The sequence below is a fragment of the Chroicocephalus ridibundus genome, chromosome 1 (genome assembly GCF_963924245.1).
Source record: "Chroicocephalus ridibundus chromosome 1, bChrRid1.1, whole genome shotgun sequence".
NCBI classification, from domain to species: Eukaryota; Metazoa; Chordata; class Aves; order Charadriiformes; family Laridae; genus Chroicocephalus; species Chroicocephalus ridibundus.
Window position 1 is genome coordinate 218,435,018 of NC_086284.1, and position 26,689 is coordinate 218,461,706.

Genomic DNA, 26,689 nt, shown 5'->3' on the forward strand with positions numbered 1-26,689 from the left:
CGCTGCCTGCTCGTCGCTGCACAGACACGAATCGCCATTGCTCCCTGGCAGAGCTGGGTCTCCGCTCCGGCGATTTGCATTAGACACGGAGCTAATTCCTGTGTTAGGTTAAGCCAGCTGCAGGCAGGTTTAATGAGAAACGTGGGAATGCCACGCTCCCTTTCCAAAGGAGGGGTTTGCATGGACCATTGTGGGGAAATGGCTTTCCAGCCCTCCCCATTTCACACGAGCCATATTCGGGGGGTGGAGATGAGCCAGCTCCGGGCAGGACGCTGCCTGTCCCCACCTCTGCCATCCATCCCACCCTGACAGCCGTCGGCAGGCTGTGTACGTAATGTCAATATGTCAAAGTGATGCAGATGCCTATACGTAGACTGGGAGATGAATCCCTCTTGTTCTTCCCGAGGAAGTCCTTTCCCATTGGATTCTTATCTCTGGGTTTTTTCACCCATTTGAGCAATTAAATTTGTAGCTCATGATGTACGTGTTAGAATAGAATAGAATCATCTTGGTTGAAAGGGACCTTTCAGATCATCGAGTCCAACCATCAGCCTAACACTGCCAAGGCCACCGCTAACCCATGTCCCTCAGCACCACGTCTACGCGGCTTTTAAATCCCTCCAGGGATGGTGGTTCCACCACTTCCCTGGGCAGCCTGTTCCAAGGCTTGACAACCCTTTTGGTGAGGAAATTTTTCCTAATATCCATCCTAAACCTCCCCTGGTGCAACTTGAGGCCATTTCCTCTTGTCCTATTGCCTGTTCCTTGGGAGAAGTGACCGACTCCCACCTCTCTACACCCTCCTTTCAGGGAGTTGTAGAGAGGAGATGGAAAAGCCAATGTGGAGCCAAATACAAAAAGCCAGTGTGGAGTTTGTTACTGTCACAGGCTTTATCTAGGAATTCAACAGGATTCAATTATCTAGGAATTTTCCCGTAGCACTCTCAATTCCCCCTGCCACGTTGCAGTGCAATCCTGTGGTTTCCAAATTTGGAGCCTCAAATCCCGTGTGGGGTTGTGAAGCAGCCAGGTGTAATTGCAGAAATGAAATAAAAGCACAATGAGGACACCAACAACAAAGCTTAGGAGTCATTGGCTTCACCTATTTGTGTTGCAGAAAGAGGGTGGCTCTTCCCTGGAAGCTGGGTCTGGTTAGGAACGCCGTCAGGATCCAGTTTGTTCTGTTAGTTTGTTTTTAAGGTGTTATAAAACGAGGAGATTTGTTCAGGGGCATTGCAGGGTGTACAAGGACGGAGTTTGGCCCTTCTGAAGTATCTAAAAGGGCATTCAGCCTCTTAACTTCTTTATCCAAGGTGCTTCCAAAGCAGGTAATTTTCTCCTGTTCGGGGGTGCTTTCACCCCAAAATCGAAGGGCAACGTGCAGAAGATGCTTTCACCACTTCTGCGGATGGGCAGCCCTTCACCCTCCAGACTTGCAGCGGTGCGGGTGAGCTACGACTTCATTCAAAAGCAGGCGGGGGAGGAAAAAAAGGGTTTGTGCTGCAGCTTTTTACCAAATACTGCAGCTCTCTGTCATTGGCTGGTGCTTATTAATGATAACAGTGAGCATTTGCATTGCCTTTCCCAGCCATAGACCTCCAAATACTTTGAAAAGGTTAGTGAAGGCCATTACAGGATCAAGACTATCCCGGACCGCTTGGCTCCCGGAGGGTCAGCCTCCCCTTTTCCCTGGCTCCGTACGCCTCCTCGTGCTGAAATAGCCTTTGATGGCTAATAGAAAGCATCCCGCAACACTCGAGAAAGTGATGCCTTTTAAAAGTGATGGCGGAGCCCCTTTCTACCACTCTGCCGGAGTAAAGGAGCTATAATTCAGAGTCACTTTAAGGCCCCTTTCTGCTGACAGGAGTGGTGTAAAGGGGGCTCAGTACAAATGAAAATCAGGCCCGATGCGGTGGTAAAATTGATGCCTTTTCATTTCGCAGTCGGGCCACACAGCGGTGGTGAACTCAGACGGGTCTTTGTGTTTAACCCCGGCGTTTCTAATGAACTGAATTCAGCTCTTAAATGGGGCTATATTTCTCTCAAGTTGGAAGCTTATTTTTTTTTTTTTCTGTCAACTGAACTTGTAACACATCTTGCTGTATCGATTGCTCGTGGGGAACTTTTTTTGTAGAGTTCTATTAATAGAGAACCTTATTTAAAAGCCAGATTAAAGATGATCAACACGTGCCTAACCTCATGCAGGAGAAGGACGCAGTGAATGCTCTTGCTTTATTATTGCAACAAAAGCAAATTTCTTTCTAAAACAGAAAAAGCTGCAATTTTTTCCCAAATGCAAACCATCTGCCGTTAACTTAAAAAGATAAATCTTGAGTGCTCGTATTATTTGATGAATATCTGTTGCTTCAATATAACTTAATCTAAATGACAGCTTTCCATTTTATCTTCTTAAGCTGTCTCATTTTCCTATACTTTTTTTTTTTCTTCTGTTCCACTCAGTGAACAGTTGGTGCTCTTCTGCAATTGCTCCAAACATGATCAGATCCCCTTCTCAGGTGCCCTGAGCCTTCATAATACGATCATCTGTAATGTCTTTTTCCCTCTCATCGCCGTTCACGCATCATCTGCCTGGAGATCTGGTGTCCTGGGGTCATCCCCTTCCACCCCTGCCTTGCAGACTGTTTGCTCAGGATCATGTGAACTCAGATTCTGTCTATGGAGCGTTTTATAGACAAGCACAACTTGACCCCGTCCATGCCCTGAGCTGCCCGCAAGTTACATGAATGTGGGTAAGCCTGCAATGGGCTCGCGATTGTCAAGCCCTGAAGCTGGGGAGAGCGTATTAAATTGGCCTGGGAACGGCTGGCTCAAAATGCCGTTGGACGTCTTCATTCGCGTCTAGTTGGTTCAGAGGGGAACCAGAGGAAGCTAAAAGGAACAGGTCGTCTTGGGCAGCTTATCTGCATTGGCAGGGCTCATGTTGACAGCTCCCTCTTGTCAATCCCATGGTTCATCCTGTTCCTGTGCTGACATCTCTGGGATGCTGCAGAGATGGCCAGTGTCATCTCCTCGCTGCTACAAACCCCACCATTGTCCACAGCAAGCTTGGGGCTGGCATTTACTGAAGAAATGAGATACCTGCCTCGACTCAGGGGTTTCCCCAGGTGGGACTCCCCTTGAGCAAGGACATACTGTGTTCAGTTTTGGGCCTCTCACTACAAGAAAAACGCTGAGGTGCTGGAGTGTGTCCAGAGAAGGACAATGGAGCTGGTGAGGGGTCTGGAGCACAAGTCTTGTGAGGAGCGGCTGAGGGAGCTGGGGGTGGTTCAGCCTGGAGAGAAGGAGGCTGAGGGGAGACCTTCTCGCTCTGACCTGGTGGGGGTTGGTCTTTTCTCCAAAGTAACTAGTGATAGGACAAGAGGAAAAGGCCTCAGGTTGCACCAGGGGAGGTTTAGATTGGATATTTGGAAAAATTTCCTCACCAAAAGGGTTATCAAACCCTGGAAGAGGCTGCCCAGGGAAGTGGTGGAATCACCATCCCTGGACGTATTTAAAAGCCGGGTAGACATGGTGCTGAGGGACATGGTTTAGTGGTGGTTTTAGCAGTGCTGAGTAAATGGTTGGACTTGATGATCTTAAAAGTTCCTTCCAACCATAACGATTCCATGATTCCATGAAGGGAGATCTTTGCCGTCCTCAGGCACAGTAAAATGTGGATCTGCCAAGTCCAAATCAAACCATCTGTGATCATCTGCCAATTAATCACCATTTATAGTTTTATTAGAAGCTACAAATGTACTTAAACTTACCTAAAGCTGCTACAAACAGGTTGGAGACTCCTTGCTAATATTTAGACCTTGAGTTGAGCAGATACATCATGTTGCCTGGAGTTACTCCATGCTGAATGGTAAAAGCCTAATGGGGAAACCAGTGTCAGAGTGCAGAGGCCTTTCAGAAGACATTTGGAGAGGAAATATTAAGTATCCATCAGTATCCTGACTTAGAGCATTTATGAGCCTTCTATCAATGACTCCAAGAGCCATCAGCCACACTACGGATGTGTTTTCCCTCAAAGAGCCTCCAGATTGAATGGGTTGATTTAACATATCAAAATGGAATTATTTTTGCTCCTCTAAGTGCCAATGCAGCAAAATTGTCTTGGATCCGAAAGCAAAGCTGTGTCTATTGGTCTCTTAACACCAACTGAAGCTGACCAAGAGCTGAGCAGAGTAATTCAGACAGCGAGCAAAAGTCCAGCTGGTACCATCTTAGTTGAGTTGGTTTTGGAGGACTAAAGCCACAGAAAATTTGTTTGGGACAGCAAAGTGGTAAGACTAAACTTCAAGACCAGCAGGGAACTGCTGACCTCGTGAAGACACAATGACTGTTTTGGTAAAGCCTGGGCATTAGGAGATTCTTGTGGTTTGTTTTATAACGATCACCATAAAATTTCATAGCTCAAATATGGGTCTGCTTTGGTGGGTCCCAGGGAATGAAGCCACACAATCATCATCCAACTAAAAGCTCTTGTTTTCTTGTCAGAGTGATTTCCTTGTGCCTTTCAATGCCTTTTTTTTTTTCCCCTTGAATGTCTGCAACGGAGCTGTTCTTATGGATTAGTGGTTGCTGCTTTCCCCAGCCTCGATGCTTTACATCAAATATTTAATGGTTAGAAAATGAGACGTCGTTTTTCTGACCTGGATGCTCAGCATTTGTCATTCTTTATCTCACACAATGGGCACACCACCGTGATGCAGTCCCAGTATTGATCTGGTGCCGTGGGGTCAGCACTTAGATTACCGTCATGATTACACTAATTACTCTCGTTCCATCTTTCTTTCCTCCCACCCACCAGCCTTAAACGCAGGGGATTGTCATGTAAATAAGTGACCTAATTAGCAGTGCTTTCAAACTGTTTTACAATGAGGATCCCTCATGAGTAATACCAGCAAATCGAGGTTTTTGTGGACATAACTCCAAAGACCCTGCTGTCTACTCCAGTTGGTTCAATGCATTAGAATCTGTTTATCTCTTCTGAAGAAAATGACTCACTGATGTCAAAGATTAATAGCACTAAGTCCATCGGCTTCTCCGTGGTTGTTAGAGGTGACAGCTTACTGTAGTGTGGAAGGGGCAAAATCATTTCCAAAACTAGGCGACCAGACTCAAAAGCGTGGTCAACCGTTGACGTCACCGGTGAGTCACTTTGCCACGGTGCGTGAGCTATAGGATTATTCTGATCTAACCAGCATTTATATTCCTATGGGACTTGGGGCAAATGACTCTTAAATAAGCAGGAATTGTGGAGAAGTCAGACTATGAGTCTGATGCAAAACGTAACTAATGTTCCTGTTGACGTTAAGGTCGTCTTTGTGCTTGTCTCCTTTCCTCTGAGTGCATTCCGTGTGTTTCCCATTCTTCAGCCTACGTTTGAAATCCCTTTGTAGTTCCCATGGATATTCAGGTTCACACCTTCCTCTAGATCCTCCTGGACAAGACTCAGTCATTCTCGTTTGTCTTCCGGCACAGACCTCCCTGCTGCTCCTCCTCTTGTTTTGCAAACCAATCTGTTAAAAACAAACAGCCCCCAAAACACTACTGTCTATAATTGTCAACACTCAAAAAAGGATCGTTAAGGTATCTACTTACCTGTATTTATTTTCATTACACGTTCTTCGCCTTGTCCTTAGTTCTTTGCAAAGAAGAGCAGTTCAGCTCTTGGGCATCAGGACACCAGTTGACTTCAGCACTTCTTCTTCTTGCTCTTCCAGTGAGTACAATAAACTGGGAGGTTTAAGGTCCTTTTAGAAATACATTCCTCTCAGAACATCTTCTGCCCAGAGGAATTTTGCAGTGATGATGTTTTGGGGGCATTTATTGGCAAGATGCAGCTCAATCATAGGATCATAGAATAGTTTGGGTTGGAAGGGGCCTTTAAAGGCCATCTAGTTCCAACCCTCCTGCGATGAGCACGGATATTTTCAACCAGATCAGGTTGCTCCAAGCCCCGTCCAACCTGGCCTTGAATGTTCACAGGGATGGGGCATCCACAGCTTCTCTGGGCAACCTGGGCCAGGGGCTCACCACCCTCACAGCCAAGAATTTCTTCCTCAGATCTCATCTCAATCTCCCCTCTTCCAGTTTTAAAACCCTTCCCCCTCGTCCCATGGCTCCCCTCCCTGAGCCAGAGTCCCTCCCCAGCTTTCCTGGAGCCCCTTTAGGGACTGGAAGGGACTGGAAGGTCTCCCCGGCGCCTTCTCTTCTCCAGGCTGAACCCCCCCAGCTCTCTCAGCCTGTCCTCATGGAACATCATGGAGGACTCTGAGGAAAGAAAAGAAAAAGTTAAATTTATGCTTGCGTTTGCAAGGGAAGTTATGTGGAATCTCAGATGGTTCAAAGCATCACCCCCTTTCCTGGCCCAGTTGACCAGTCCCTTAACACAATGTCTTGCTCCCTCAGTTTTTAGTTCAACGTTGCTTTATAAATGTCCTAATACCAATCACTGTTTGTTTCTTTTCTAGTTCTGAGGAAGCCTTATGTGCAGGTTGACAGCTTTTTATAGATTTGGGAATTTTTTTATATTAACCCTGGTGTGTGACCAGCACCCATCTTCCATATTCTTTTAGCTGCCAAAAAATGCATCAGCTCAGTTCATGTGGGACACATCCTAACAGCCGTGGGGAGAATCTGCCATGAAGTCGGTGCATAAATGTCTGTTTTTCCCCTCTGCCTTGATTCACACAACGTGAATTTTTCCGTAATTTTCCCAAATGCGCCACGTTCCTGCCCAATGCTCGCCAGCGAGTTAACGGCGGAACCGGCGTTCTCTGAATCAGATACCATAGCAGTGTCATTAATTTGGTGATATGTACATTGTGTTTATTCTGAATGCTGTGAAGCATTCTTTATTAACAGCTGACCTAAAGTCATCTCCATCAGCTGTAAGGACGCGGTGCCTTGTGCGGAGCAGCTGGCCTTGAAGTTTTTCTGTTTTCGTTCCACTCATTTTTGCTCATTCATTCACAAATGTTGACGATTTGTAAAAGGTCTTCTCCGCCTATTGAAAGCACTGACAAATGGGTAAAAAAATCAGTTCGAGGGTGAATTTTTGGCTCTGTGTAGATTGGTGGAAGTGTCTTCGTTGACTTCACTGGAGTTGTGATTTTGCCGTGTCTTTAATGAAAATGAGGTGAAGCGCGTGGCTGATGCTTCCCACAGAGAAGGGTGGGAAACACCGAGCAGGCAAAAAATACTTTCTGTAATTCAAAAGCAGATAAATGGGTTTTTACTAAGCTTCCTTAAATCAAGTCCCCTCTGAGCTAATAGAATTCAGCCCAAGAAATAATGTTTCTGAGAGGGGTAGGGAAGGGGAAAGTTACATTATAAATTACTGAAAGCAGAAGAATTTAACGCAAAGGAGTTTTTGTAGTTGAGGAGCCCTGGAACAGCAAACCCTGGACTTTTCAAAGACATCCTTCCATATCCAAAATCTTCAGCTGTGGTAACTCTCCCGCTCTTAGCTGCATCTGCACAATTTTGCTTCCTTCGGTGAAAAAAAACCCTGCTCTTCAGAATTTTGTGCATGAACCAAGAGGTTTGGGGGTTTTGTCAAGCCTTTTCCAGACTTGAATACAAAGTGCTTAAAGAAAAGTGTTGAACAACCAAACCTTCCAGTGGGTTGTTGTACGTTGGAGCCGGAACCTCCCACCACACTATTTGCCTGCCCCTCTTGCTCAGAGATACCTTTTTTTTCCCCCCGTGATAATCCCTTTCCCGAGGCTGCATATTTGCAGAAAGTAATGGAAAACAAACCACTTTTAGAGGAGTTATTGCCTTTTGAAAAGTGCTAATTTCCTTGTGAAATTTATGCCTGCCAGCAGAGGCAGACGAGGAGCTCCGCAGGCAGCTCTAACGAGACAATTCATTAACTAGCGAGTGTACACACGCCATAAAAGACATTAATTCACAAAATGAAAAACTAATAGAGTGTTTAGCCTGTTCTTTATCACCGGTGACAGTCTGTGCTCTCCTCATCATTAGTGTTTACTGAACTGATGGGGACTGCAGCCCTGCCCGCTTATCACCACTCATCGCAAATGAGGTCGCGATGGTTTTTTCCAGCACGGCTGCTTTGTCCCTTCTCCCGCACTGGAATTTTAACGTGGAGTGAAGGGCAGAGAGGCATGGAAGGAAGCTCTCAGTGCCAGCCTTCGGTTTTGTCTTGCTTTTCATGGGGCTTGGGCACGAATTCTCCTTCCTTCTCCGTTTTCATCAGGACCTCAAGGTGATTTGCAAGGGAAAATCCCTTCCTTAAGGATCATAGAATCATAGAATGTGTTGGGTTGGAAGGGACCTTTAAAGGTCATCCAGTCCAACCCCCTGCAGTGAGCAGGGACATCTTCAACCGGATCAGATTGCTCAGATTGCAATTGGATCTTCCCATATGGTCCTGGTTGCCTCTACTGGAGTACAAGATTGATTAGTAGGAATTTACTATGAATAATATTAATGAGAAGCTCTCCCTGAGCTTGCTTTCTCTTGACTTCTGCTTGTCCTTTCGGTGTTGGTATAACTTTGCCCCTTCAGCACTGGTGAGTGGTTGATCCCAGTAGAAGGTGAGCCGGACCAGTGCTGAGTGTTTAGATAATTCCATCCTCCCATCTCTTGTTTGAAAGGTCCCGACCTCTTAAAGTCTGTCCTTTCTTGGTATTTGTTTGGTTTTAACAAGGATCCCTGCTCTCTCCTGTGTTTCGCAATCAATCGATATGGTCAGCTGTGCGCTCGGGCTGTACGCGCGTGGTAAATGTTCTCCATATCTCGGAGCTTTGCAGAGGCCAGGGTCAAGGAGGAGGGTTGAGGCCATTGCATGGGAGACTCGGTGCTTGGCTTAGGTAGGCGCTGACTGTCGTCACCTCTGCTCATCGGCGCCCGCGCTTGTCTGTAGAGACAAGTGTCTGCGGAGACATACCTCTGCAGAGACAAACTTGTCTTGGAGTCAAGAGTTAATCTTACCCATCGTTGTGGAAGTGAAGGTCAGAGCACTGATGTGCAGAGCCACCGTCCTTGCCAGCTGCATGGGCTAGGGGCCTGCCTTTCGGTTTGGAGACTGTGTGAAGAAGACAGCTGACATCAAAAATCAAAGTGTTAGCTGCCAGATACGTTGGAGGTTGGACTATTTGCCCTTTAAAGGTCCCTTCCAACCCAAACCATTCTATTATTCTGTGATCTTGGAAGTCTTGGGAGATGTCATTGTTCTTATTCATCTTTTTCTCCATATTTAAAATCTACAAAGAGAACAATTTAGGTAAAAAGGAGCAATGCAGCAATATCTGCAGAAATATTTTAAGTATTCAGCCATATCTAAGAGGCCATATCAAAGGTTCACACTTCTGAAAAGGAGGGGGAAGATGTCAAACCAAAATCTAGCTTTGGTTCCTGAATTCCTGTAACTCTGAAATGAATCTCGGTGAACTTCGGGAGAATCAAAATCCAGTTCCGGATTTTATGGCTCATTCCAGTCATTTTCTATAAAGCTGCAGCTCTGAGATCCCCAAACAGACCAATTTAGAGGAAGGCAGTGAGTGATCTATGCCTTAGAGCTTCAAATTGTACTCCTGCAGCCAGAACCCGGTCCAAGTGGCCATATGGGTTGCATATAGTTGTTGTCGTTCATTATTTCTCGAGCACCACAGGTGTGCAGAGCCCTTTGCAAGAGGATAAAAAGAGAAGGCCCCTGCTCCTCGGAGAGCTTATGCTCTAAATTAGATTGAGATGGCATCTCGAGAGTGAGAAGAGATCAAAGTGGGAGGAAAGATGTGTAACCACGAAAAGAAAAGCGGCTTGAGCGCAGAGTCCTGGTATTTATTCCCACAGAGAGAAAATCATCTGAGTTGATTTGCTTTGGCTGGTTCTCTTTGGTTGTTTAGGGTTTTTTTAATCTCCAGCAAGTCCTAAACGTATCTCCCAGCTCCTGCAGCCAAACATAGCCATCTCTGCAGCTACGTGGTGGCGATGCCCTGTGCCGCTTGTGTCACCTTTCGATGGGGCTGTGGGCATCTCAGCGACGTTCCTGACAAAGCCCTTGCTCACCAGCATCACCACGGTGGCAGCTTTCCTTTAGCCAGCTCTGGCCCAGATTGACAGACCGTGGCTTAACAGAAACAGAGGTGATTTTTGAGCGGTGACATATTTTTTAAAAAAAATCAGTTTCCTTCTGCTGTTTGGCTTCAGAAGACAGAGGTCTCCTGGCATATGTCTTCCTTCAGAAATCTCACCAAAATAGGTCCTTGATGTTGCATGTAATGTGCACGCTGTACTCTTATCTCCTTTAAAAAAACCCCACATAATCACGTATCTCATTCCTCCCAACTTCACCCAATGCTTTTTCCTTTAAATAACCAGATATTCGTCTTTCTTATTGGTGTTAAAGTAGCGATTTTTATCTCCCAGTGGCACCGTCACCTCGTGATGCTAAAAGCTGTAGGAACAGGAGATGTGGAGACCTTAGAGTCAGCCTGAATGGCAGCGAAGGACAAAAACACGAAGGATATTCACATTATGAAGGATAAAACACACGCTGGGAACTAAAGTGTGGAAAGAGAAAGCGGTGCATGAGGTCCCCAGAAAAGTCTCCGGCAGAGAGAAGAGCTGAACCCTGCGTCCCCATAACAGATTTCCTTTTCTTTGTGCCTACTTGCAATTATTTTGGAGTTTCCTCTTCTGGAGAGGAAAGGGGTAAGAAATTCATATTTTAAAAGCTGTGAACTGGTCCCTGATGTTACCTGTGGGGCACAGCAAGCGTTTCGTACTGCATCTCTTTTCCAAATAAGAGGTCTTTTTCCCCGCAACAGGGTTGTAAAATTTCTCCGTGAGCCTTTCCCCTTCCCCCTGCAAAGCAAACGTGGGTCGTGCTATGTAAAGCCTGAGCACGTTGGAGGTTTATTCGTCAGGTTCAGGTTGCACCGGAGACGAGGCAGAGCCTGTAACCTTAGATTGATTTTTCTCCTTGCGCTATTAAGTCATTTAAATCTGTTAGCAGTCACTCTGCTCATGCGGGGAGCGGGCAGGACGCGCTATTGTAGACCTTGATTGGGTACAGAGGTTTGTTTATGGGCAACCCGGCAGGTTTTGTTTAATATTCCAGAGGTCTGGTAATTTGCATCCATCGATTTACAAGGCACAATCTGTCAAGAGGCACCAGCGTCGCATTGAATTGCAAAATGATTGAAATCATTGGCGACAACGACTGTGTTGAGTTTATTTTTCTCAGGTTTGCTGGAATGAAACGTTCCTTTTCCATGGAGTGAGATATCTTGGCTGGGCTTACAGCAAGCTAGAAGAAATCCCAAACAGAACCGTAATTGTTTTCCGGCAGCACGGGAAGATGTCTTAAGACAAATGAAATTCATCTGTTTAGGCTGCAAGATGATAAGGGCCCATGGAGCAAGGTGTTGGCCACTGCTTACCCAACCGTTGGGTATTTTGTTGGCAGGAGGGCTCGTGTTCAAGCTGGCGTAAAGGGGTTATGAAGGTGAAGATGGGGAAGAAGAAGTGGACAGCTGCTGATCTGCTGGTTTGCTTTTCCAGCATTTCAGTTGGAGATATCTCCCTCTTTAAGCAGAGAGCTCAAAGTGTGCTGTGGTGGGTTGAGTGTCCATGCCGTGCAGGGTCACCCTTTGCCCAAAGCACTGGCCAACTCCAAAGCCAGCTCCAAATTACATTTATTTTATTCAAGGGCCCTTAATAATTTAGGCTCTGATTATTTTTTGCTGCTACAGCTCCTCCTGTGGGTTCACGTGGCCGAGGATGATGGAGTAAAACTGTCTTGAGTGAGACTTAAAGAAATGGGACCACAGAAACACAGAATGACAGGGGTTGGAAGGGCCCTCTGGAGATCATCCCGTCCAACCCCCTGCCAGAGCAGGGTCACCCACAGCAGGTGGCACAGGAACGCGTCCAGGCGGGGTTGGAATGTCTCCAGAGAAGGAGACTCCCCCACCTCTCTGGGCAGCCTGTGCCAGGGCTCTGCCACCCTCAAAGGAAAGAAGTTCCTCCTCATGTTGAGATGGAACTTCCAATGCTCAAGTTTGTGCCCGTTCCCTCTTGTCCTGTCTCTGGGCACCACTGAGAAGAGCCTGGCCCCATCCTCGGGACACCCACCCTTTAAGGATTTATAAGTGTTGATAAGGTCCCCCCTCAGTCACCTTTTTTCCAGACTAAAAAGACCCAAATCCCTCAGCCTTTCTTCATAAGAGAGGTGTTCCAGTCCCCTTGTCATCCTTGTAGCCCTTTGCTGTCCCCTCTCCAGCAGTTCCCTTTCCTTCTTGAACCAGATTTTCTCATTGGCTGCAAAATGGTCCTTTCTGGATATCCAAAGTAGGAGAAAGGAAAATTGATGGGCTCTGAAGGACTTCCTTTGATCTCGAAAAGCAAAAATACACTTCAGTGTCCTCATCGTGCCTGGGAGAAATTGGTGTGCATCCTCCAGGCCAGCCCCAGACCCTCCTCCCCACCGTGGGGGCTCTGAACACCCAGAAGGACTTCAGCGCTCTCGCTTTAAATAAGGAGCAGATTGTCCCCGTCTCCCTCCTCCTCTTATCTCCGCTGACAAATATAATTACAGCTTCACTTAAATTGCTGTAAATGAATTCTGGAGAGTAGAAAAATTGTGCGTGTATCTCTCCGCTGCAGAAATTAGCTGACTCTTGCGTTTCGGATGATGGGTCCATCCATCTCCACCACTTGCAGGGAAGCATCGCTGGAGGGAGCTGGCAGGATCGAACCCGAAGCTGCAGCCCCAGCTCGGCTAAAGAGAGCTCGTTCTTGCAGTGAGTCCATCTCCAGGAGAGAGGCTGATAGAAACTTCTCAAAATGTGGGATTTTTGACTAAAAATAGGCCATAATAAAAGTGAGCTTTGCTGCTTTCTACTGTGGCCAAATAAGCACCCCTAGACCTGATCCTGTGGGATCCGAAAGTCCTGGCACCCTCCAGGGAAAGCAATGTCACTTGGACGTCTCGTAGCCAAAAGGCGGGTGGCAGCTGGACAAACAGCTCTCCCAAAGCCCTTCCCAGAGTCCTCTCTTAACACCGTTACCTGGAAATTAAGAGGTTGTGTAAATAAGCCCGTCGCCCCCTCGCTGATAATTTCATTTTCTTTGTGGGAGAGACCTGGGTGAGCAGAGAGGGGCTTGGAGAAGTGTCGGGGTGTGCTGGGGACAGGACATCCTTGTTATCCCCCTTCGCCCGGGGTGGACCGTCATTCTCCTTTCCCTCTTTATTTCTCTTTTACACTCCAGGCCACTTAATTATTATCAGCAGTATTTGCCAGGCTCTGAATTTCTCTACCGTGTTCTTTGGTTATTAAAAAAAAAAAAAAATAAACACTTCATAAGTGTTGCTGTGATTGCAGGAGCTGCTGAAGGAGGATACTTTCAGGAGCCGTGTTTTATGTGGCTTCCCCCGTGCACGCTTTTCCTTTTGCTTTGTCACGCTCCTTTAATTGTACACTTCTGTCTTGTGTGTTTACCTCGGTTTCCATTTGTTCCGTACAAGATTGGGGCTTTTTATCTCCTCGTTTTGTGGTTTGGTTTTGTTTTCTTTTTCTCTTTTATGACTAGATCTGAAGGTGTGTTTAATTTTAGGAGCGAACCCAAAGCTCTGCGTAGGTTCCTCTTTCAAAGCAGGTCTTTGGCTCTACAAACAGCGGCAAGTGACATTTACTTAATCAGTCTCCATCAAAAGGAAAGTTTATTGTCAACAGTTCCTTGGTGATGTACAAGTCCTTTCTATGCAGCGGCGCGTTGGTGTCTGGCTGAGTGTTTTATATTGTAGCAAACGTTAGTGCAAGAAAAGAGAGAAGGAGACGTTTCTTAAAGCCAGCAGATCACATACCTCCATTGTTCAGGTTGATCACAGAACAACTACGAGCTGGAAATGTGAAGCAGCCGTGAAGAAGGTCCTGCACCTGGGTCATGGCAATCCCAGGCACAGATCCAGGCTGGGCGGAGAATGGCTGGAGAGCAGCCCTGCGGAGAAGGACTTGGGGGTGTTGGTGGACGAGAAGCTCAACACGAGCCAGCAACGAGCGCTGGCAGCCCAGAAACCCCCCGCAGCCTGGGCTGCATCCCCAGCAGCGTGGGCAGCAGGGCGAGGGGGGGATTCTGCCCCTCTGCTCCGCTCGGGGAGACCCCCCTGCAGTGCTGCCTCCAGCGCTGGGGCCTCGGCACAGGAGAGACACGGAGCTGTTGGAGCGGGGCCAGAGGAGGCCCCGGAGATGCTGGGAGGGCTGGAGCCCCTCTGCTGTGGGGACAGGCTGAGAGAGCTGGGGGGGTTCAGCCTGGAGAAGAGAAGGCGCCGGGGGGAGACCTTCCAGCCCCTTCCAGTCCCTAAAGGGGCTCCAGGAAAGCTGGGGAGGGACTCTTGACCAGAGAGGGGACATAGGATGAGGGGGAAGGGTTTTAAACTGGAAGAGGGGAGATTGAGATGAGATATTGGGAAGAAATTCTTTGCTGTGAGGGTGGTGAGCCCCTGGCCCAGGTTGCCCAGAGAAGCTGTGGCTGCCCCATCCCTGGAGGGGTTCAAGGCCAGGTTGGACGGGGCTTGGAGCAACCTGGGCTGGTGGGAGGTGTCCCTGCCCAGGGCAGGGCGGTGGAACGAGATGATCTTTAAGGTCCCTTCCAACCCGAACCATTCTATGATTCTATGAAAAAAAAAAAGCAGGTACAGCAGAGCAAAAGAATATGTCCAGGGCAAATGGGAAAGCTCTAGTTCTGTTGTGGCACCGATTGCAGCTCAAATAGGGCATACAGCTCTGGTTACCTGTGTTCCAAACCAATTAATTGAAACTAGAAGGGGTGCAGAGAGTTGCTTTTGTCATGTATTGGACCAGGCTGCCCAGGGAAGTGGTGGAGTCGCCATCCCTGGAGGTATTTAAAAGACGGGTAGATGTGGTGCTGAGGGACGTGGGTTAGCGGTGGGTTTGGCAGTGGTGATGGTTGGACATGGTAGTCTGAAAGGTGTTTTCCAACCTAAATGATTCTATGGAGAGGGATGCCAGGGATGGAGAACTCCGTACAGCAAAGATTAATGCTGGTATATGAAGAACAAAATGTAAACCAGCAGTGAATAAGCTTAGGCTGGAAATTAGATCCCAAACTTGACCTTCACTGTTAGAGAAGTGAGGTTTTGAAGGAGCCAGCAAGGGTAGAAATCTGAAAAACTTTAAGACAAGGCTCAAAAAAACTTTAAGCTCAAGGCTGTGGGGCACAGGGCTTGTGGGGGCTGGTCTTGGTGATCCGGGAGATCTCTTGCGATCCCATCATTTAATTCAAGTGGAAGTTGTCTAAGAGGGGCTGCCTGATTTCAAACACGGCTAATCACCCTGTGCGGGAAGTCAGTTCTAAAGTGCTGCTTGAACAAGGACTTGAACTCAGATATTTGGGATACGCTTCCTCTAATTAGGGCGGAATACGTGATAACAGCGTGTTATTCGTGTTAGTGGAGCTACTTCCGCAGCTCGAGTGGCAGCGGTTTGTGTTGCGGGGGGGAAGGCTCAGGCGCTGTGGTAAAACAGGAGGGATGAAGGCTGCAGAGTTACAGCTGCATTGACACTTCTCCAAGAGACGATGCTCTTGGCATCGGGATAAACTCAAGGTGGTTTTTTAAAGAGGTCTCAGTGGGAGGGAAACAGTTGGTCCACGACCAACTCCTACCTGCGGCCTGCGTTTTAATTGCTTTCCGGCCAAAGAGCTGTGTTTTATTAACAAGAACAAAGAAAGTCTCCCAGACGCCTCTGAAGGGATGGGGGCAGGCAAAGGCTCACTCGAGATTACGTGGGGAAGTCTATGGCCACCAAAAAAAAGACCGTCTTTTCCTGTCAGCGCCATGCTTTGGCTCCTGAGCAGCTCTTTCCTCTCTCCAAGCAGAGCAAGATGGATGTTCCTGGATTCTGCAGCTACAGAAATACTCATCGCAGAGCAATATCTTCCCAAGCACATGTATTCCGGTGGTTGATTAAACCCCTCAGATTCACTTTGGAGTTTAATCAATTGCAGGAGCAGTTTTTTGCTTCGTACGCTCCCAAGTTATAGAGCTTATTGCTCAGCAAAAGGTGGGAAAGAGCGCGCGTATTCAGGATGGAAGCAGACAGGGTGCTGTGGTTGCTAAAGCTGAGCGGTATCGATGAAGTGTGTCACAAATTTATACTATCTTCTCTTTCTAGCCGTGTCTCCTGGGCAGGACAGCCATACCAGTCTGGAACACCTTCCCGCATCCGAACAGATCCTGCAAACCCTGAGTGAGCTGGCCAGGTCTTTTCAAGAGATGGCTGATCGCTGCCTGCTCGTTCTGCATTTGGAAGTCAGGTAAAAGCCCTGAATTCATGGATTGCGGGTGAGTTTGGGAGGCTGTAGGTTAAGATTGTGTCCAGAGTAGACGTTATGGCACCTGAGACAGACTGGCCTGCTCTAGCGTCAAAGGTCAGTCCAGAAATGCCAGATCCCATCACCGTGGGTGGCCAAATGTGGGACGGAGGCAGGATCCCAAAGGTGGAATTTCCTAGGGAGGTGTGTGTCTTACGTGTCAGAGACTAGGAAAAATGGGGTTTGGGGGGTTTAGTCCTTAGAATATTGCACGATGATGTTTTAATAGTCTTAACAGGTGTCTGCGCATTTATTGGCCGCTGCGCTTTGGAGCTTTTCTCACTACTTTTTCAAATAGGAACAGAAACTGGGCAACCAGCTGGATTTTTTTAATGGGACGGATAATTCTATGATGTCTCCGACTTCACATGCAAAGATCAAAGGCACCAAATCCCTTTCTTCAGGCTGCCAGCTCTCCACTCTGGGGCTGGGAAGACGTTTTTCCCTTACACATTGTATTGGCCAGGTGTATTTTCATTGCGTCGCTTTTCTCTGGAGCATCGAACAGAAGCGGATGTCAGAGACGGGCAGTGAGATTTGATGGACCATCAGTTTGTTCTGCCGTGACACATCCTAAGCCATGTCGTGTCCTTGTGTACATTGGCAGAGCTCTGGTGAAGTCAGTAGGTAGCTTGAAAAAAAATACACATTAGTTATTGTCAGCAGCCCTTCAACCTGCTATCCATCATCGGCTGGCCACTTGATTGCTGGCATCACAGATGAGCTGGAGTTTGAAGGATTCGGGGGAAGGATTGCTAAGGTATGGAAACGGAGCAGCTTTCCAGCTGCGATGTAACGCGAGGTGATGCCCGAGATAACCTGGACTCATGGTATGGGAACCAGCCCAAATGGTTTTCTGGCCTCGGTCCTCTGTGGTTTTCCATCGCACTTGGATTAAGCAGAAATAAGTGCAAATGTAATTCAGGAAAAATTTGTGCTGTCATTTCAGAGCAGACCATTGCCCTACCTCCTCTAGTGCTTCCAACAGGAGCCCTAGTTTGATGCTGTAAATACACCAGAGCATGTTATTCTGTGCAACGGGTGGGAAGGATTGAGAAAAAGCGACGCTAACGACCAGGAGAATCCCCCAGCGGGGTGGGAGCTTCCCCATATTCATCACTCTGCGTTTGCAGCCGCCTGCGATGACGGAGAAAAATCCCAGTCCCTCTGATGGCTGTTACTAGCAGGTTTCCCTGAGATTCCTGCGCCAGCTCCCCGGATCCGTGCCATCGCCAAGGTGCAGAGTACTGTGTCTGTTCATTCACAGAAACCCTCTGCTTTAAACAGGCGCTCAGAGCGCGTTCGTAAAGAGCCTGGGAATTTATCCGGCCTCTTGCTGTTGCAGGTGCAGTCTGAGAAAACACCGGCAAACAGCAAAGCGGGGTGGAGACGACGCAATTACCCCCTTGCATTTCTCCTCCCTCAGGGTCCCCCGTTCGGTCACAGCTCTGCCAGACGCGGGTTGGCACCAGCCCGGCGCTGGCGTCTCCTCCTGCAGTGCCATGTGGGCATGGGCACCCGAGGACAGCGGTCGCTGAAATCCCGCTCCTCGGATTTATGTCTGCTTCCTTAAAGGAAATCTTTTGGCACATTGAGATCGTTAAGCATTTCTTTTGTTACAAATAACCATGGAGCTTTCGATTACTTAATGTTTGTTACAGTATTTTCCTGTAAAAAGCCCTATATAGAGTCATATAGGAGCAGGCACTAAGAGTGCAGAGAGATGTTTTCACTCTTGGAACTGCCCTAAATTGAACTTGCTTGTGATGGTCACCTCAAGGGTGTCTTCCAGGAGGACGAGGGACATGAAAGCCGGGATATACCCATCACAGCTTCTCCCACCTCCACACAGCTCCCCGCTGGTGGGGCCGGTCTGGTGTGAACTTGCTGTCTCAGTGTGCTGTTCCTGAGTGATGCTTTGAGTGCAAGGGGTATTTCACCCCGGCTGTGGTTTGGCCGTGTTTCCCTGGCAGATGAAATTCAGAAGAATCCGACCAACCTCCCGTCCCTGTTGAGCGATATGGGTGAAAACCAAGAATTACAAAAATAGAAGGAGTTTTGCTACCTACTTGCTGGACGTATGACTTTCGTCTATAGGTTCAAGAGAAATTACTTAATTACAGTTTTTTTGCAGAACCTTAATAGGTGATTTCAATGCACAGAATTTCTCCTTCGATGGAGGGATGATGGTTGGGCACGTTGCCTACAGCCCTTCCAGGTGGGTGAGCAGAAAAGACAAAAGTTGTAATAGCGTTAAATGCTTGAGAATACACACAACCGTGGCCTGCTAAGTATCCTTTCATGTCCTCTGGCTCGTTCCTTCTGCCAGTTATAACTGGGATTAGGTCTTTATGGTACGTAGAAGGAGTTCTGCTTTGCACATCAGTACTGAAGTGCTGCCGAACCATCATGTGTGAAGTTGGAGAACCTTGTGACAAGACACTTGGCATTTTACTGGAGTGATGTAGGTCAGACCTGTTAATGAAGGGTCCTTTGTATTTACCTCTCAAGATGAGACAATGGCAAGAGGAAGACGCAGTTAATGCAGATATAACCACCCATTTCTTAAACTTGTTGTTATTTTTTACTAGCTTGAACACTGGAAGGAAAATGAGGAGGGTGGTGAGACACTGGAACAGGTTGCCCAGAGAAGTTGTGGCCTGGAGGTGTCCAAGGCCAGGTTGGACGGGGCTTTGAGCAACCTGGTCTAGTAGGAGGTGTCCTTCCCCATGGCAGGGAGTTGGAACTAGATGATCTCTAAGGTCCCTTCCAACCTAAACCATTCTCTGAGTCTATAAAATAAAGCGACAACACTTCGCATACCCACCGATATTTTAACATCAGAGTTGTTGCATTGTAACTTTTCTCTCTTCTGTCTCGCAGAGTCCATTGCTTCCACTACCTCATCCCGCTGGCTAAACAAGGGAACTACGCCATCGTCGCCAATGTGGAGAGTATGGACTATGACCCTCTCGTTGTCCGGCTCAACAAGGACATCAGTGCTATCGAGGAAGCCATGAGCGCCAGCCTCCAGCAGCACAAGTTCCAGTACATCTTCGAAGGTCAGGCATTTACCATAAGAGTTTGGTTCTTATGAAATGATTTTTCATTCTCATCCCAAAGCTCAACCGTGTTCCTTCTGGGGGTAAGGCACACCGTGGTATTGTTGCCTCCTACAGCAGATTGATAAGGAAGACCCATGCGAACACAGGGCACTCAAAAGCCCTGTTGTCTCCATACCATTTCTAAGCGTATCAGGCTAAATAGGAGGAGTGGGCCCATGCTGAGTAGGAAAGTGGTAAGTTGATGTATTTGCAGGACAATTCTTCCCCGGGAAGCCCTAGGGCATGTGTATATATTACAAGCACATCTCTATTACGGCGCAGTTCCTATCTGAAGTGTAGCCATTCCATTTCTAAAATTAAATTTAGAGAACATTAGCTCTTCTGATGTCTCATCTGTCGTGATTACCTTGGAGAATATAAATCATGCCTTGGTTCATCTCCCCTGTATTTATTTGTGGCACTGACGCATAGTTCTCTTCCCTGCGCACCAGGATACGTGTCCTCTTATGTGGTGGTTATTCAAAGTCAGGAGAAAGGGGGGACTGGAGATGGACCCGTTGCCCAGTATAATACATCACAGAATCAGAATCATAGACTGTGTTGGGTTGGAAGGGACCTTTAAAGGCCATCTAGTCCAACCCCCACGCAGTGAGCAGGGACATCTTCAACTAGATCAGGTTGCTCAGAGCCTCATCAAGTCTGGCCTTGAATGTCTCCAGGGATGGGGCCTCCACCACCTCTCTGGGCATCCTGGGCCAGTGTCTCACCACCCTCATTGGAAAGAACTTCTTCCTAATGTCTGATCTAAACCTGCCCTGCTCTAGTTTAAAGCCATTGCCCCTCGTCCCATCGCTACATGCCCTTGCAAACAGCCCCTCCCCAGCTTTCCTGTAGGCCCCCTTCAGGTACTGGAAGGCCGCTTAGGTCAGCAGGGATGAAGGCTTTGCAAACCTGGCTAGCCTTATTCTGACCACCGCTTACTGGTCCTAGAGAAGGCTTTCAGTATCTGTGTTCTTCCTCCCCCATATCCATGCAGCATTTTTTAATCAAATGTTTTCTGAGCTATGTGAATCCGTGGCAAACTGAGTGATCACCAGCACATTGTGGAGCTCCTCTTACAGCTCAGGTCTACTGCGTCTGTTGGAGGAGACAGTGAAATGGCTCCAGACAGAGCCATGGGGACTGTTTGCATCTTGCTAAGCCGTAAGGTTGAAATTCATACACGTGGACTTCATGAAATGTAGATCTCTCTCTTTAGCGCAGTTTTGGGATTTACATATACCCTGTGCTGGTTGCCTGTATATGAAAATATTTTCTTAATTCAGACTTTTAGTCGATGTCTAGTCTTGTACAGACCCGTGTACTGAGTGAATTAGGCTGGGGTTTTTTGCTATTTGTGATGCGGCATAAATGAATACATGATTTTGGGGTTGGCTGTGGCTTTGAGCAGCTGGCTATGTCCTTCAGCAGCGGAGGAAAGATGGAGACATCATTCAGACTCGAGAAACTGTTCAAGACTGATCAGAGAGAGGTTGCACATCAAGTGCATTGAAATGCAGATCATTTCTGCTCTTGCGGACAGTGAGTTTATGAGGGAAAAATACCACGCTTGGTAACAGATGAAAATATTGTCATTTTGTAGGCGCAGTAGTGGTCCATTGCCCTGCCCAGGCAGAGAGAGGGACTGAAAGGGGCATTATGCAAAGCCTGATTATAAATCTGGAAGTGCCCTGGAAATATCAATGGCTACGATAATGCAACTTTGAGTTTTCGTAGTGTTTGGGGGCGGTTTTGTATTTTTACTGCAGAAGGAAAGTTGGGGGGGTGGCTGACACACCAGAAAGCTGTGCCACCATCCAGAGAGACCTGGACAAGTTGGAGATTTGGGCAGAGAGGAACCTTATGAAATTCAACAAGGGCAAGTGTAGGGTGCTGCACCTGGGGAGGAATAACCCCCTGCACCAGGACAGGTTGGGGGTGACCTGCTGGAGAGCAGCTCTGTGGAAAGAGACCTGGGAGTTCCGGGGGACAACAGGATGACCATGAGCCAGCCATGTGCCCTTATGGCCAAGAAGGCCAATGGCATCCTGGGGCGCATCAGGAAGAGTGTGGCCAGCAGGTGGAGGGAGGTCATCCTCCCCCTCTGCTCTGCCCTGGGGAGGCCACACCTGGAGTGCTGTGTCCAGTTCTGGGCTCCCCCGTTCAAGAGGGACAGGGAACTGCTGGAAAGGGTGCAGCAAAGGGCTACAAAGATGACAAGGGGACTGGAACATCTCTCTGATGAAGAAAGGCTGAGGGATTTGGGTGTCTTCAGTCTGGAAAAAAGACGACTGAGGGGGGACCTTATCAACACTTATAAATACTGAAAGGGTGGGTGTCAGGAGGATGGGGTCAGGCTCTTTTCAGTGGTGCCTGGCAACAGGACAAGAGGGAACGGGCACAAACTTGGGCATTGGAAGTTCCACCTAAACATGAGGAGGAACTTCTTTCTTGTGAGGGTGGCAGAGCCCTGGCACAGGCTGCCCAGAGAGGTGGTGGAGTCTCCGTCTCTGGAGACATTCCAAACCCGCCCGGATGCGTTCCTGTGCCACCTGCCCTGGGTGACCCTGCTCTGGCAGGGGGTTGGACTAGATGATCTCCAGAGGTCCCTTCCAACCCTATGATTCTATGATTCTAAGGAAACTTTGAGGAAAGTCCTCCTAAAATGCACAGGAGTCATACTGAGGGCTGTTTCCACGTACAGTCCAGTGCATCTCCTGTTCCAATTCTCACGTACCGCTCAACAGTGCTCATTCATGGGTTTCATGATGAATTATTGTCATTAATGTGATTTTATTCTTTGTTTCCCTCCCCTCACCCTCACAGGTTTGGGCCACCTTATTTCCTGCATTCTTATCAACGGCGCCCACTACTTCAAGCGCATCAGTGAATCTGGCATCAAGAAAATGTGTAGGAACATCTTCATCCTCCAGCAAAACCTGACGAACATCACCATGTCTCGTGAGGCTGACCTGGACTTTGCAAGGTGAGCAGAGAACCCCGTGTTATGTTTGGTTTTGATGTCCACATGTACAGAGGTAGTTCCTTCCAAAAGTTTCACCACTCCTGCAGGCAACTGGATGGATATCACGTTAAACCCATAGAAGTGTTGATTGTAATATTCACTTTCCCCCTTGTTGAACAACATTCAGAGCAACATGGATCACTTGAGCTCAGCATGAGCTCAAAAGTGGAGGTCCCACCAAAGTGTCTGTGCTTGGGGCTTCCTGTCGGTGTGGTTCTCAAGAGACCAAAACCCGGGCAAGGAAAAGCTTCTAGGTATAGGTCTTGGAACTTAAACTGGATGAATCTGGGGCCTGGATTCATGCCCAGAGAAATAACGCTTTGGTTTGTCGAAGGCTTCAACTTTTAGCAACTCACAGGAACAGCGTGTGTGAACCTCGGGGACGCCAGATGCTGTCTCCCTTCGAGTTCTGTTGCTCTTAAAGTAGTAGTAATAGCAAAATAAAAGCAAAGCTGGACATGATAGGTCGCCTGCAAGTTTCTCACCCTTCTTGATGCTTTATTCACTAAAGAGGGATCATTTGAGGAATAAGCAAACACTAAGCGGTGCGTACTTTGCCCATGGCCCTAGGGTGCTGACTACCAGTAGCTGTACTGACTGATCCTCTGTGGCAGCACCTGGTTCAGCAACCGGCAGCTGAGCCCAAGAAACAGCCAAAGGGAGAGCCTGGAACTTGCAAATTAAGGCGTGTAGACCAAATGACAGAGTTTTGCATGACACTCGGACGCGGCCCACCACAAACACTGGAAATAGTCGGTGTCATCTTTTGGCCATTGCTCTTGGAGACTGAATTAGGAGAGAAGCACGACTCGTTCAGATGAGGGAGAGTAGGTATGACTGAGTGCCTCATTTTCTTGGGCTCTCATATGGGGAATGATCTCATTATTGAATTAGTTTCTTCATAATAACATTGACGTGGGGAAGTTATGAATGCTGAGGCCTGGAGGAGGGGAAGAGAGAAATATCCATTATACACTCTCCAAGGAACAGAGTTCCCAAAGTCAATCTTTCCTTCTTTAAATGATTTTTTTTTTTCCCTGATCTGTTGAAATGCTAAATAAATTAGCCCAGTTTTTTGGCAGGCAGAACAGAGCTTGAGCATGTGCTGACAGCAACTGGCACCCAAATAATGAAACGCTGACCAAGCGCTGCTGGAGGCTGGCACAGCTGGCCATTTTCTGGAGAGGTCTTTGCGGGAAGGGCTGAGTAGCCGTGGAGCTCTGACTCGTGGTGCTGCGCAATTTGACAGGGAGTTTGAAGAGAAGGGTGAGGAGGTAACGTGTTCCCCACTCCTGATCTTGCTGGATGGCCGATATGCCAAACCAGCAGTTTTCACAACGTCAAACACGTACCAGCCCTCTTCATTAATGAGTTACGTGGCAACTACATCTTCTCCTGTGCCATTGGAGTTGCTGGGTACCATCATCAAGAGCTGTGGAGCTCGGAAGAGACACCTGAGCTTTCTGGGTACCATCATCAAGAGCTGTGGAGCTCAGAAGAGACACCAGAGCTTTCTGGGTACCATCATCAAGAGCTGTGGAGCTCAGAAGAGACACCTGAGCTTTCTGGGTACCATCATCAAGAGCTGTGGAGCTCGGAAGAGACATCTGAGCTTTCTGGGTACCATCATCAAGAGCTGTGGAGCTCAGAAGAGACACTTGAGCTTTGGGCACAGCAGCATCAGGCGCTTGGTGGTACCTGTGATGCAGATCACTTCCCATAATATAAACTCAACAACATTTCTTTTTAGCTTTCATGACTGCATCACTCCCCTCTTTCTTTTGGGGCAGATTTCTGTGATCTAGAGAGTATGTTTTATTCTTTTGTTCTTCAGATGACTCCTGAGTTCTTATCATCGGGATTCTCTTTTTACATAAACAAGGCGTCTTGTGCATCCAAACCTTGCCCTGCTCACCTGAATTTACAATTACCCGAGCAAGTTCTCATGCTGCCCCAGGGACTCCAGTTACTGAGGTCTATTCAAACTATAAAATAAACATAACAGTTCACCCCCAGAAAGCATAAAATAACATCAATGGAGGATAAAAGTGATTTGTACTTCTGTGATATAGCTCATACAGGAATCTGTAAGTGCTTTGCGCGGCAGCTAACTATCAGTTTTGCCTTTTTAAAGATGAGAAACGAGGAGCAAGTGGTTATTTCATGTACGGGAGCAGTGGCAGAGCTGGTGGAGAAATACTCACTCACCTGCTCTTCCTTCCCCCCAGCACCTCCTGGTAACTGGGGTAAATTCCCTCCCTGCATCGCTTCTCCAGGGAACTGGGTGATCATAGAATCACAGAATGGTTCGGGTTGGAAGGGACCTTTTAAGGTCTATGAGACCATCTAGTTCCACCCCCCTGCCCTGGGCAGGGACAACTCCCACTAGACCAGGTTGCTCAAAGTCCCATCTAGCCTGGCCTTGGACACCTCCAGGGATGGGGATGGAATAGGAGAGAAGATTTCTGAAGTGGATCTAACCCAGCTTGGGACTCGCTGCCCCATCTCTGGTCTTTGTAGGCATTTGCCCTTGTGCAAAGTAGTTCAATGTTGATTCTGATTTCTTTAAGGAACTTAAACTCATGGGCTCCCTTGATCAGGGAAAGACATTAAAGTTTTCTAGTGTTGTTTTCACACACAGAAAAATAGATTTTCTCAGGCTGTTATGGAGCTCTTTGCCCTCCAGGTTGGATCTGAGCCTCATCTGAAGCCAACTGGCTGGTGCTTCCCCTGGACAGCCGGGTCGTGGCCCGTGTTGCTCCCTTGCCCTCTTGATACTTCTTTGTTTGTGTGTGACACTCGGGGTTCAAGAAGCCATCAGCCACAATTCACGATCAATACATTAGTCTTCATACAATCACTCTTCATACGTTAAGTTTCAATTCTGGAACAGGTCCTGTATGGTCCTTTTCTCGAAGTGAATGCATTCAATATCTGATGTGCTGCAGTTTATAGGAAAGACCAGACTGATTGAGAAAGGGCCAAAAGACTTCCGAGATTTTCCTGGGTGTGATGCTTTTGATTTTGGGTTTGGGTTTGTGGTTTCTTTATCACCTTTTATATATTCTTCAAGGCTTTCTGTGGCCCCCAAAGAGCACTAGGCATCCCCGTTCTTCTCTTAATTGGTGCCTTAGGCAGGAGAAACCCCAACCATGGAAGCCAGAGGGGGAAGACCTTTTTCCTCTGAAGCCAAAATCATGTAGAGGATTCACAGGAAGATCTTAACCCATGTAACGCTTGCTGGTTCTAGTGAGACTCTTGCTGTTTAAACCACATTTTTCAAAAGATCAGTAACCTGCAGGTGACAACGGCAGGTTTTGCTGCTTTGGGAGTAGTACCATGGCAAGGGGAAAATTCGTTTCAAATGAGTTTTGCTTTGAGATTCTCAGTTCAAGGTAGAGCCGGGTAGGAAGACTCTCTCTCCGCAGAGCATCACGAAGCAGAGCCGGACCACGTTTCCGTTGAAAAAAAATAAATTGCCAAGTTCTGCGAGCTCTAGCAAGGAGTTTCTCCACCGACAGGAGAAAGGGTAAAATAGACTGGTTGTGGCTGCTGAGGTGCCGCAAAAGGATTTGTAGCATTTGCTAAATTTCCCGCAAATATTAATAGGTTTTTCCCTTATATATGTGTTCAGTATCTAGGCCAGCAGAAATGCAGTCAGTCATTAGGGCATGCACTAGTGTATTAAAGAAAAAGCAGTATTTTCTTCCCGTGTGTAATACCTGGGCGTATACTGCAAAGTCTGGGACTGAGGGTGAGTTCCAAGTACCTCCAAATTTTGGAAGTTTCAGACGCAGAATTAGGTTTGTGACATTTGAGGGATAAAATCCAGCTTGCAATTTGGATTCCGGTTCAGGTCTTTTCCCTCGTGCCTTCTTTCCTACTCCCCCTCTATCGTCGCCAAAAATTACACTTGCGTGTTTATGCAGAGATTTCATCAGAGGTGGTCAAAAAAAGCTGGGGTTCTGCTTCAGACGTACCCTTAAATAAAATATCGTTCCACTCTTAGATGTTCGTTTTTCATTGAAAAGAAAAAAAAACTTTCTCAGACGTGCCGCGGTGATAAAATTGCCCTATTCTTGAAAGTTAATTGAGGTGGTTGCAAGGGGAAGCGAGAGACCAGCGATGAAATGTGAACATTTCATACAACACAATGTCATTTTGACCTCAGAGATAAAGG

General features: G+C 47.5%; 1 protein-coding gene across 1 annotated transcript in view; it reads left to right on the forward strand.

Moving 5' to 3' along the window:
• Window positions 1-26,689, forward strand: part of EXOC4 (exocyst complex component 4) — a 429,176-nt gene that overhangs the window by 375,271 nt on the left and 27,216 nt on the right. Inside the window, exons 15-17 of the mRNA XM_063323708.1 lie at window positions 16,182-16,323; window positions 19,264-19,442; window positions 22,311-22,470. Of these exons, the coding sequence (XP_063179778.1) occupies window positions 16,182-16,323; window positions 19,264-19,442; window positions 22,311-22,470 (481 nt within the window). The remainder of the gene's footprint in view (window positions 1-16,181; window positions 16,324-19,263; window positions 19,443-22,310; window positions 22,471-26,689) is intronic.